Consider the following 12,896-nt stretch of genomic DNA (forward strand, 5'->3'; position numbering starts at 1 on the left):
CGTTTAATGATGTTCCTCCATGAGAAATACAAAAAAGAGAAAAGGGACCAAATGTGTGGTAACATACAGAATACAGATAATACACCTTTGGTAAATATGAGTAAGTTGAGTGATGACTGTCACATTTGGTCCCTTTTCTCTTTTTTGTATTTCTCATGGAGGAACATCATTGAGCGAGTGGTGTGTTGCTGCCCTAAGAGCAAAAAGGTTTACTTTACAGAGCCAATACCACATAGGCTCCAGACCACCCTATCTTGTTTCTGCCTTTTGCATCTAAGATCCTTGAAAGACTTGTGTATGTGAGATTGACTCCCTCGAGACCAAGTCTCTGCTCGACCCATTTCAGTCTGGTTTCCATGCTCAGCAGTCTGTGGAAACAGCTCTGACCAAAGTATCCAACGATCTACTCACTGCAAAATGTCGTAGTCACTATTCTATCCTAATTCTTCTTGACCATTCAACTGCTTTTAAAACTGTTGATCATCAACAGCATCTTTTCATCCTTTATAATCTGGGTCTACAAGATATTGCTCTCTCCTGGTGCTTTTCCTACCTCTCCCAGCACTCTTTTAGTGTTTCTTTCTCTGGCTCTGCCTCTTCCCCCCTGCCTCTTTGCATCTTTGTCCTTGGTCCCCTACTGTTTTTGATCTACGCTGCCTCCCTTGGTAAAATCGTCAGTTCCTTTGGCTTCCAATATCACTTCTATGCGGATGACGTGCAAATCTATCTGTCCACTCTTGATTAGTGTCTCTGACTGCCTTTTCTGCTATTTTCAAATTGAAGGCTGCCTTCTTCCTTAAGCTCAACTTGTCCAAAACAGAATTTTTGGTCTTTCCTCCCTCAAGTGTTGCTGCTCCCGTTTCTGTCTCCCTTCATGGTAATGGCGCTACCATAAGCTCCACCATGCAGTCTCGCTGCCTAGGTTTTCTCTTTGACTCTCACCTTTCCTTCACCCCTCATGTCCAATCGATCGCCATATCCTGCCACTTCCATCTCAAAAACATTGTGCACCCTACTTAACGCCAGATGCGGCTAAGGTGCCACTGTCATCTCTAGCCTTGACTATTGCAATCATCTTCTCAGTGGTGTTATGTGCTATCCAACTTGCCCAGTTACAGTCTATGATGAATGCGATGGCAAAGTTCTTCTTCCTGTCTGCCCGCACCTCCCACGCCTCACCCCTCCTTGCACTGGCTTCACTTAAGTGCTTACTTTAAAATTCTGGCTCTTACTTTCAAATATCTACACCTATCCTCCCTAATTCACAAGTATGTCCTGTCTGGGCACCTACGCTCTGCAGAAGACCTACATCTATCCTCTGTTCGTACTCCCACCTCTGACGCTCGTCTTCAAGACTTTTCTGGGCTGCACCTTTCCTGTGGAACTCCCTTCCCTTTTCCATTAGATGCTTACTCACTCTCCATTCCTTCAAAAACTCATTAAATTTTTTTTCATGAAAGCGTATCATTTAAACTGTTAAAGGCTCCCAATCGATTCCTCTTCTGCAACTGTCATTTAAAAAAACAAAAAAAAACAACACATTAAGGCTTCAGTGAATACTATTCTACCAATCTAATTCCGTAATACTATCCTTACCTTTTGTGTCATTGTGCGTCCAACCTGTCCGGTTACAATTACATATTTGTTAGTCCACCCGTTGTAAAGCGTTATGGAATTTGCTGGCACTATATAATAATAATAATAATAATAATAATAATAATAATAGCCTTTTAGAGAAAACTGATAGGGTAAGCTGGGTTTTGGTGGAGCCAACGTAGTAGTCAAACCATTTGCTTACAGTCTGACAACTTATTTGGGGTCCACTAGGAGCCAGTTACTGTCAGCAGTGTGGGGCTTAGCTCACTGGCTAAGAATATTCAGCTGATGATTATGAGAATTTTCCATCTCTTACTATGGAAGTGACTCCATTGGACTCTATGTGAGAAGTTAAATATTTAGCAAATGTGAAGGGGGGGTGCGGAATCCAGTGCATTCATGGCACCATAACCACTTCAACACACTGTATTAGTTACGGTGCATGTAGTGTTCCTTTAACATTCTCCATATTGAAAATGTTATTAACAAGAAGATATGCTACTTAAGCTGATGCTGTGTTGTTATAAACTAAATAAATGTTGACCATTTTGCAGGTAGTCAAACCCCAGATACAGCACCAATGTTTTAGCAATCTATTACTGCATCTGGAACTTTTTAGTGAATCTTTTTATTAAGTAAAGTTTATTTATTGGAGTATTACATGGACCAATGTCATTTCACTCCTGTCATTTTTGTAACTTTGATTTTCCTTGTGAGTGATGTGATTTAATGGTATTTTGTAAGCTTTGTCAATACCTAACAACTATCTATTTTTATCAATCTCTCTCTGTATGCTTAATTCCATTTATATAAACCCTTTCAGCTTGGCAGCTAATTTGCACTCCCTCCTATTGCTATAATGAAGGACTACAGATCCAGTACATTCCGTGGTGGATGCTGTTTATATCAGGTGTGGACTGGGAAATTGAAGCCTTTATATTTATACACTGAATTTAATGGAATATAAGAGCCATTTGGCCTGAATAGCGTGCCCTTTTTCCTACTTAACACAAAACCTTAGACCCCCCTCCCATTAATCCTTGGTTTTAAATCCATATTTCCTTGCCCTTGTGGCCTTGTGCCTTTGTAACTGCTAATTATAGAGTTTGTTACTGATAATTAAGCGAGAAAGAATAATTATCTTCAAGATGGATAAACATACAGGCAAGCAGGTGTATAATAATTAGACAGGTAGATTGATTGAAAGATATGATTGCTATACTGCAGTGTTTTCTCTCTACACCCTTAAAAGAAATAAAAGAGACATATTTAAAGGGTGAGTATCTAAACATTGACATTCTAATCTTCATTTAAACATGGAATGTTCTGCTTATTTAAAGGCGAACTTTTATTTTTCCTTTGCTTAGCATACTAGGTTGACGAGCATAACAGTTGTCATCAGCACTTCCATGGGTAGGGACTATTACTTTATTTCTTCTGGGTGCTAGAAGGCTATCCATTCAGCACTATTTCTATAAAGAATCGTCACATGAGATGACCTTTTAATTATGGAAAATATATTTCTACATTTAAAATATTTACATAACAATTTACTTTGTCAAGCCAGTCCTAAATTACTCATTTTATATGCAACTTATATTTCCCAGGTATAACTTAATAGGGTATGCACATAAAACAAAGTAAGTAATGTTTTAGTTAATGTTTGTTTAGGCCATGAATTTTAACACTGATGCAATGCTTTCCTATTGGATAAATTTGATGAACTTGTGGCGCTAGTGGCGCTTGTAACACATGCGCATGGTTACGTGGGAGGAGAGGTAAGCAGCACCAAAGTAATTTCGACTCTAGAAAACAGTTAAGTAAAATCACTTTTTTAACCCTTTTGATCCTGAACTTGGAGGGGCTATAAACATAGGCACAGGAATACTAAAGGGTTAGGAATACAGATTTTTATTCCTAATGCTTTAGTGTTCCCTTAACCGTTTATTTACACTGTATAGGAAGTAAGTACAGCATCAGAATGCATGTTTGCTGAAGTTCAGTAATCACGGAATTCATGTCCTTCTCTTTTGTCCTGTGCAAATTCAGAGACTAGGATTACATTCTCTCCCTAGTATGTTTTCTGTCCACAAATAGCAATTTATCATAAGTGACAGAATAACAGATCATACTCTTTTTTTAGAAATGGCATGTTGATGCATCGTCATGTAAAAGAGCACACAGTGTCTTAAAATTTTAATCATTTTGATGATAGTATGGTCATTGATAGACTTGAAGATTTGGTTCAACTGCAGTTTAGTTAAAATCAGGCCAATTGGGCGGATGGAAGAAATTCCGATTTTAAAACGGCCACTTGGTTGAATATCGGATGAACCAATCTGCTCAGATTTTTTTTTTGGGTGGTTTCAAACAAACAGCAAAACACCAAATTTTCCATGATAGACAAGTGGTATCAGGAGGTAGCAAAAACGATGATTGATGGTTGGGGACAGCCAGTAAATGTTGATTTTAGTCACAGATCAAGTGACAACTGAACAATAGAAGGGAAAAAGGAGGAGAAATAAAACACTATACTACTAAGCTGGGTTCTTCTTTCACTTTAGCTACTGAGAGGGACATACCAGCACTTCCTTGCTGTGCCTGTGTGGGAGTGGGAGATAACCCAGATCATTGATTCTAGTAATATGACTACTGCTGAGGCTAGTGTTGCCACAGCTTTCAAAATATGCAAATCCACACATTTCTTCCAATGCTTCCAAGGCCAAGAGTTGATGCTTACAGATTGCTCTGAAGCACAGACAATATTACTTTGACAACCTCTTAGAAGAGCAAAGTGCTAATTGTGCCAAAAGGAAGCAAGTAGAATGAGAATGAAAGGTCATGTCAGTAGTGCCGCTCTGCATGAACAGCAATGTTTACATTGCAGGGTTTTAATGTCTCTAGATGTTGTCTTAATGACAGCCACTTGAGGCGCTTTCACCAAAATAGCAGAATTAAACTTGGCTATTTCAATCAGATGGTCTCATAGAGACCATCTATTTGGCACATTGCAGCATTTCGCTGTGCATGCACACCAGCCTTCCAATTATTTTCTATAGAATTTATAAATTAGAATTTATTGGGTTGCTGATCTAAGCCAATGAGGTGGGGCAACTGTGGAGAGAGCAGCGCAGCATGGAAGATAAGGTGAGTAAACTAACTCTTTACTCCTTGTGGGGGGAACAGCCACCAAGAACAACCAGGACCTGTAGCTTTACGAACACACATTCCTAATGCTAAAGTGTTCCTTATACTGTTATCAGAAATATGGCTTTGCACTAACAATCAATTTTAAACAGAGTCTTTTTTTCAAAATGCTGTCTAAATTGTTAAGAGAAATGTATTTGTATGAATAGTAGCGTCCGCACTCAAGGAGCAAAACTCTACCAGAGTGGTGTCATTTGTCTATTTAACACATAACTAAAAAATAACACTTTACATAATTAAGGAATGTTCTTATGGTTTTATAGTTCTTATGGTATTATAAAGTAAACTGAGTAAAACTCAACAACTTTTGGACAATGAGTAACCTCATTAAGTTAGTGTGCTAAATATTGGGTCCCTATCGATATCAAGAATCTACAAAAGGCATCTCAAACTCTGAACCCCCGAGCATACTGCAGTGTTCCCATGACTCCCTGTCCATATATTGCATTCAAAGAATTTTGGAAGCTGTATGCCATCAACATCTGAGATATTCTTGTTTTAGGATCATTAATTTAACTATTGGAAACTCACCACACCCCATGTATTGATTAAGATAGATAACTATAACCATGCACATTATTTTGTTTTGGCCTTGCCAGGGTCAGAGATTGTGGAGTCCACTGTGCTTTCTCTTGGCCTTGAGTAACTAATTAATTATAAAATTCTTGTTTATTCCTGGATTTTCTTGGACTTTTATGCTGAAAATATATAGGCTAAATGTGATGAATTTATACTTTCGGCTGCTGCTCCCACTATAAATATCCTTATTGATTTTTGATTACAATGTAATGTAAGATATTAGACTTTGAGATTAATTTCAGTCCAAACAGCAATTCGTCCAAATGCCCTGATCAGGTGAATTTCCAAACGAGCCAAAATATACACACGTGACTAAATGTTGATTTATTTCACAGATTAAGTGAGAAGTAAGCAACAAAAGGTAAAAAGGGAGGGGCAGTAAAATTTTTTTGACATATATATATTTAATACATTTTTAATATAAAAGTATATTAATATAGATTTATTTTTTTTACTGCTCTTTTTTTGCTCTCTATTGGTTACGTTTTCTCACTTGATCTTTCAACCAAAGGGTGGTAAAATGCTCCTATCAGTATTTGTACTGCAAAATATATACTTAAGGTAAAAAAAGTATATAATTTGCAGTACACTTATTGGTTAATTTTCACACCATTTGGTTCACAGATCAAATGAGAATAGAAGCCTGATTTAGTTTCCAGTGCCAAAATTCTGTCAAGTTGAACCAACATTCAGCCAAAATGAGCGCGCCCCAGAATTTTTGTTATTTTGGGGGGAAATGGTTGTCGAGCCAAATTTTCTCACCATGCACAAGTCTAGTAGATATTATCACAGACATTTTGAGAGTGAATTATACCTTTGTTAATAGCATGAATGCAATGATTTGTTGTGTTTTAGCTTATTATTATATTATATTCGGCACTACTGAATATATTGGAGTTTTATAAATGAATAAACAAACAAACAAACAAATAAATGCTTTGTCTTGTTATAGGAAGGCACCCTTTCCACTAATCTTTTAATATTTCTAAATTAATTATTTCTAGGAAGTGTAAATAGATTAGTCTAGCCACAATAAGCTTAAAAAGGTTGACATATTGATGATTTTATTCTACTGACATATTTTCATCTATCTGTCTGTCTTATTTTGTCTTTCTGTCTGTCTCTCCGTTTGTCTGTCTGTCCGTACACCCACCCAAACATCCATCCCTCCATACATCCATCTATATATGGCTTTGTACAGTAAATAAACAGGGCAAGCCCTCCTTTATGTTTACCTATATTGTTTACATATGCTGTATTGATCGATTCCATACATTATGTGTATTATACTGCCCTCAGGCTGCTTCATTGATTTATTTCATGTAATCTCTTTTGATAAATTAGTATGTTGGTATGGATTGCCTAACATACAGTATGTTATCAGTCGTATTTACCGCAAACTTACCTGGACGGAGCAGGATGATTTTTCATAATATTGATAGGATGCTCTGTGTTAATTACATACAAGCCGGGACACAGATAAAGAATACATCATAATTACACAGATGATTCTAGAAATGTACAGAGCTCTGCACTGTAATTATGCATAATTCTGTTATCATTATCAGTTTGCTGTATGCGTCATTCTCATTAATTTTTTATATACAGAGTGCACACTTCCATGTGATAAGATGGATCTAAGTTCACAAATAAAATAGAATAACAGACTGCTCATTACAAATGCATGCAAACAAACAGGGAGATGGAGACAGGAACAATGAAATGGTGCTTATTTTGTGATCTTGAGACCGTAGACCTGGCTATGACATGGCTATTTCTACAGATCATGACTTAAAATTAACCTGAACTATCAATTTAAACCATTAAAATAATAGAACTATTTCCTCAATAAAGCAATCAAAAAGATAACCTCCATCAAACACGGCCATGTAATTATATGTGGAGATTGTAACTGTACCCTTGATCCCTCGCTGGATATCCAACGTATCAGAAACAAAACCCCTAGCAAACTATCCACTCACAACAGTAAATTGTTCTCTCAACTTATACATGAACATGACCTCTATGATACATGGAGGAATCTATTTCCAACTGCACAAGACTATACATATTTTTCACCGGTACACCTCACTTACACACGCATTGACCTGTGCCTGATTGACAAATCTACACTTTCTGATCTTTTAGACCAATCCATAGGGCTTAGAACATGGTCAGATCATGCCCCCATACTGATCACACTGACAGTGCCATACCCAACTAAAGGAAGGGGTAAATGGCGCCTAAACGAATCCCTTCTAGCTGACCCCGCCTACAGTCAACAAATTGCCATGACACTCAATACTTACTTTTTAGTAAATACCACCGACGATACTACGGTAGAAACCCAATGGATGGCGCACAAAGCAGTCGTTAGGGGTGAACTCATTAAATTAGGGTCCACCGCCAAAAAACAATTTCTCTCCAAAGATTCCACACTTCATCAGACACTTCGTACTCTAGAAATTTCCAACAAAAAAGCCCCCTCCAAATCCTTATCCCAACAAATCGCTAAAATACAGGGGGACATCCAAAATCTTCATGCCCAAACTTATACCAAACAAGCAATTAAAACCCAACAAACATACAACATAAAAGGTAACAAGGCAGGCAAATTACTAGCCAATCAACTAAAAATAAAATACTTACAAACGAAAATCCCATATATCTCTTCCAAAGATAATGTCAGACTATATAATCCCAACGGCATTGTCGATGAACTATCCCGCTACTATGAGGACCTCTACAATCTTGCTGCCAACAAAGAAACGCATATACCGAATTCATTAGAAATATCGCATTACCTCTCAAGAATCACACTTCCACAAACCACGGCACATCAAAACGATCTCTTAGATGCCTTATTTACTGAAGAAGAAGTAGCCCTAGCACTACAATCCCTGCCCAAACGCAAAGCCCCGGGCCCGATGGGCTCTCAAATGACTACTATATCAAAATGTCAACACAACTAACTCCACACCTTACCAACCTGTTCAATAAAATTAGAATAACAGGCAAATTCCCACGAGAAATGTTGGAAGCTTACATAATTACATTACCTAAATCAAATAAACCTCCAACACTCTGTGGCAATCTAAGACCAATTTCATTGCTTAATGCCGACATAAAATTATATGCCAAACTGATCGCAAATAGGCTTAAACCCCTCCTAAACACACTAGTATCGGAAGAACAAGCTGGTTTTGTTCCTGGAAAACAAGTGGGGGACAACACAAGATATTGCATGGATTTAATTGACTGGGCCAACAGCCAAAATAAGAGTGGCGTCATAATGGCGTTAGACGCAGAAAAGGCATTTGATCGCCTGAATTGGGAGTACATGGCCACTACGCTAACAGCCTTTGGTTTCTCCAAAACCTTTCTTAATAGTGTTATGGCCCTGTACTCCGACCCCTTTGCCAAAGTGTTCAACTCTGGCTTTACCTCCAGAAGCTTCCAAATCTCAAACGGCACTAGGCAGGGGTTCCCCTTATCGCCCTTGATATTCATTTTGTGTTTGGAACCTCTGATCCAAAACATAAAACTGGATGCAAAGCTACCTGGCCTTGTTACTCCGGCTGGAGAGAAGAAATTAGCTCTCTTTGCCGATGATGTAGTCCTCTTCCTCGCTAATCCGAAATAATCTATTCCACATCTTCTACATACTTTAACTAACTATGGCACTGTCTCCTATTATAAAAACAATATTAGTAAAACTCAAATTCTTCCCATACGACTCGATAGACAACTAGTGTCTGATCTGAAAGGTACATACCCCTTTGAATGGAAATCTACAGCAATCTCCTACTTAGGAATCAAATTAACACACTCCAAAACACTAACCATAAAAGCAAATCATATCACTGTCCTAGCCAAGCTTTCCAAACAAATGGATTCTTGGAATAATTTATACACGTCCTGGTTTGGTAGAATAAACTCTATCAAGGGGAAGCACTTTACCTCGCACCTCTCTCAGCCCTTTCTAACATATCCCCCGACCTTCCTACACGACACTGGCCGACTTTAGGAATAACGCATGTACATAAGCTACTTAACAAAGATGGCATTCGCCTGTTCCCTGATCTACAGGTAGAATATAACTTATCGCCCAGAGATATCTTCCTATACTTACGTATCAAACATATCTTACTTTCCGAATCAATTAAGTTTATCAATCCGTCATCACTCAGCAAACTGGGTTTTAAGTGGTACAATGCAACATTAACCCGACCTTCCTGCAAATTTCTCTCCTTATGTTACTCAGCGCTGGCTGATCTACATGCATCCACTAAACTGCCCTATATGCATAAATGGGAGTCGACTTTAGGAATAACTCCTACTCTCCACGAGTGGGAACAAGCCATCACCTACACAAAACAGTCATCAAACTGTGTCACACAGTGGGGAGCTTACTTTAAAATGTTGATGATGTGGTATTTGGTCCCGAGTAGAATTCAAAAAATTTACCCTGAGTCCTCCTCATTATGTTGGAGATGTCACACTGAGGTTCTATAGAGCATATATTTTGGTACTGTGCTAAAATACAAGTATTCTGGCAGGAAATTCGAAAAACCATTTACGCACTCTGTAAATATAAACTCCCATTGACACCAGAGAACTACTTACTTCATATCATTACAGGATTAAAAGATATCCCAGCTAGAGATGCGGTGCTGAATGTGCTCCTAGCAGCAAAAATAAGCATTGCAGTCCATTGGAAAAACATCACATGTCCTACAATATCGGAGGTACTCTGTAGAACGGACTCCACATACCACCACGAGAGAGAATTGGCAAAGAGGGGCAATATAAACATCTTCCTGGACATGTGGCATAGCTGGGAACCATTTATGGCTTCGACTGTAACACCACAATAGGTCCTGCCCACTTATAGACACCCCTTGTTCCCATCTAACACAAAATTGATCACATTGGCCAACAGCTGTGATCCCAGTGCGGGGTCACGTCAAGTCACACCACATCACACCACATCACTTTACTTGACTTAACCCAGAATAAACATATCACGTACGCATCCTTGGCGTAAAATGTTCCCCCATTCCATACCCCCATTCTCTCTTCTAGTTCACAACTTTTCACACCTTTCAACCACTTGAGTATTTCCTCTTATATTTTTATTTAAGTGATACATCATTGATCACTCTCCAAACCAACTCCATTACCTAGCGTATAACGACTGGAATTGATCACATTGCCCACGGGCATAAAGGACAAAGCAATAAGCTTCGCGGAAGGATCTAATTTGTGGCTACACCTGCCAAATGCCTTCTGGCAACCGTTAGGTATGGGAAGGGATGCCATAGGCTTGGTCCGCAGACTCACATGCATCTTGTAACATATATGTCTCTACTCCAAAATTTATTGTAATGAGCACGTAGTTGGAATTTTGTTTATATTAATCGTACAGCTTGTACTTTTTGCAGCTCCCTTATTAAATATATCTCGGTACATACTGTAAACCTGTTCAATTGTCGCATTACTGTACAATGTAACTACATGTTATCTTAGTGTTACAGCCGAAGCAATTTTCATGCTCCAAACCTTTAATCCGTGTAGTCAGCTGCAATGATTGATGTATCATGATGTATCATTTTGTACAATACTTTTGTATAATACTTTTGTATAATACTCCTGTACTTTGTGTATTGCTATTTTCTATATAAAACCAATAAACACTATATATTGAAAAAAAAATAATAGAACTATGCAGAAGAAATAGGTCAAGTATCAAAATGGACATGTTTAGACACAATGACAAAAGGTGATAAAATACATTGATGCATCCATCTTTATTATATATGGCATATAAATATATATATAATTTTTTTATATAAAAAAAATCTTAATTTTTCTTTTCGCAGAATTCTGATGACCTTCTTGTAGCCTCAGCCGAGTGTCCTAGTGATGATGAAGATTTGGAGGAGTGTGAGCCAAGCACTGGTAAGACTCAAACTGTACCCTGCATTAAACTGTAAAATGACTCTTTAACTAGAAAGCAACTCTCAAACCTCAGTAATAGGACTGTAGGATGTAGGGTGCAAAAGGGGGAGTTAGCAAAGACAAGAACATGACACATAAAAGGAACATCAGAAAATAGGAATAGCAAAATATTTGATTGAATGCAAATGAGAATAACCACAATGAAAGGGGATAAGACAGTTTTTAGGCAAATATGTAATATTATGACAATGGGATTTCCAAATATTTATGTATTTAGTATTTTGCAGCATGAGGTGTTCATGAGGATGCTCTCATAGACAGAGTGATAATACTGACTGAAGTACAATAGAACGTAAAGCAGGATAATTTAGGCTACATAGTTATGAGTACACAAATCCACTGATGGATGTTTGATGATGTTGAGGTGTATAGCAGAAAGTAACACAGTCAACATATTGTTCCAGTTTATCTAGTGGAATATCAAAAATGCAAAAAACAATTATTAAGCTAGGTTTTATAGAGTTACTTCGGCCATTACTTGAGGTGTATTAAACTTGGTTTCATTATGTGTAAGGTTCCTAAAATTAATATCTTTTAATGCAGTTATCAAGAGTTAAAAAGAAACAGGTGTATATATTAGTGGCAGTCAGATTCTTGTGGGATTCCCACATGACCTTTGCCTTACAAGACACAAATCAATTGACACATTGCCATTGATGCAAAAGCACAGTTAGGGATACAGTATTAATAAAAAAGAAAAATAGGGTATCAGGGAAAGATGAATAGGAGGCATAAAAAGCTTTAAATAATGCAACATAGTTTTGAATTGCATTGTGAATTTAGGCCTCAATGTAATATTTTTGAGTAAGCTTTAAGCTTTCAAAATGGTTTAATATTTTTGAATACAATTTTAAAATTATTTTATATTCAGAAAAATATTTTAATTTTGTATTTTAATAAATTTTAATACATACACATATAGATATATATATATATATATATATATATATATATATATATATATATATATAAAATAATATATATATAAAATATGTGTAAAACTAATTTTAAAATGTATCCAAAAATATTAAATAATTTGGTAAGCTTATCCAAAAATATTAAATCAAGGCCTTAATGTGGCACTAAACTGGATCTGCAACTAAAAGGCAATGCGTAGTGCAAAATGATAAGTATGCATTAAAAAGGATTGAAGCAAGCTATTAACATGCTTGATAGGATTGGTTGTACATAGAGTGTTACAAGAAGGAGACAGTATGTATTGGATCCTGGGGGGCTGGCAAGAGGTCACTGTATGTGTATTGACATTTTGGGATGCTGGTGTGAGGTCTCTGTATGTGTCTTGGAACCTGGGGAGGCTGGTGTGAGGTCTCGGTATGTCTCTGCATGTGTTTTGGATTCTAAAAGACTGGTGTGAGGTGTCTGTATGTGTCTTATATCCAGGGGAGACTGGGGTAAGTGTGTTGCAGGACATTTGAGGTACTACATACAAAATAGCTGGAATCAAGCACCATATGAATACAGACTTTAAAAAA

At 37.4% G+C, this 12,896-nt stretch overlaps 1 protein-coding gene across 19 annotated transcripts in view; it reads left to right on the forward strand.

The window, feature by feature from the left end:
* The window catches only part of NRXN2 (neurexin 2), a 973,084-nt gene that overhangs the window by 951,082 nt on the left and 9,106 nt on the right, over positions 1 to 12,896 (forward strand). For all 19 annotated transcript variants that reach the window (XM_063438522.1, XM_063438529.1, XM_063438527.1 and 16 more), the window contains one exon: positions 11,265 to 11,343. In XM_063438522.1, coding sequence (XP_063294592.1) covers positions 11,265 to 11,343 — 79 coding nt within the window. The remainder of the gene's footprint in view (positions 1 to 11,264; positions 11,344 to 12,896) is intronic.

The sequence above is a fragment of the Pelobates fuscus genome, chromosome 12, assembly GCF_036172605.1.
Source record: "Pelobates fuscus isolate aPelFus1 chromosome 12, aPelFus1.pri, whole genome shotgun sequence".
Taxonomy (NCBI): domain Eukaryota; kingdom Metazoa; phylum Chordata; class Amphibia; order Anura; family Pelobatidae; genus Pelobates; species Pelobates fuscus.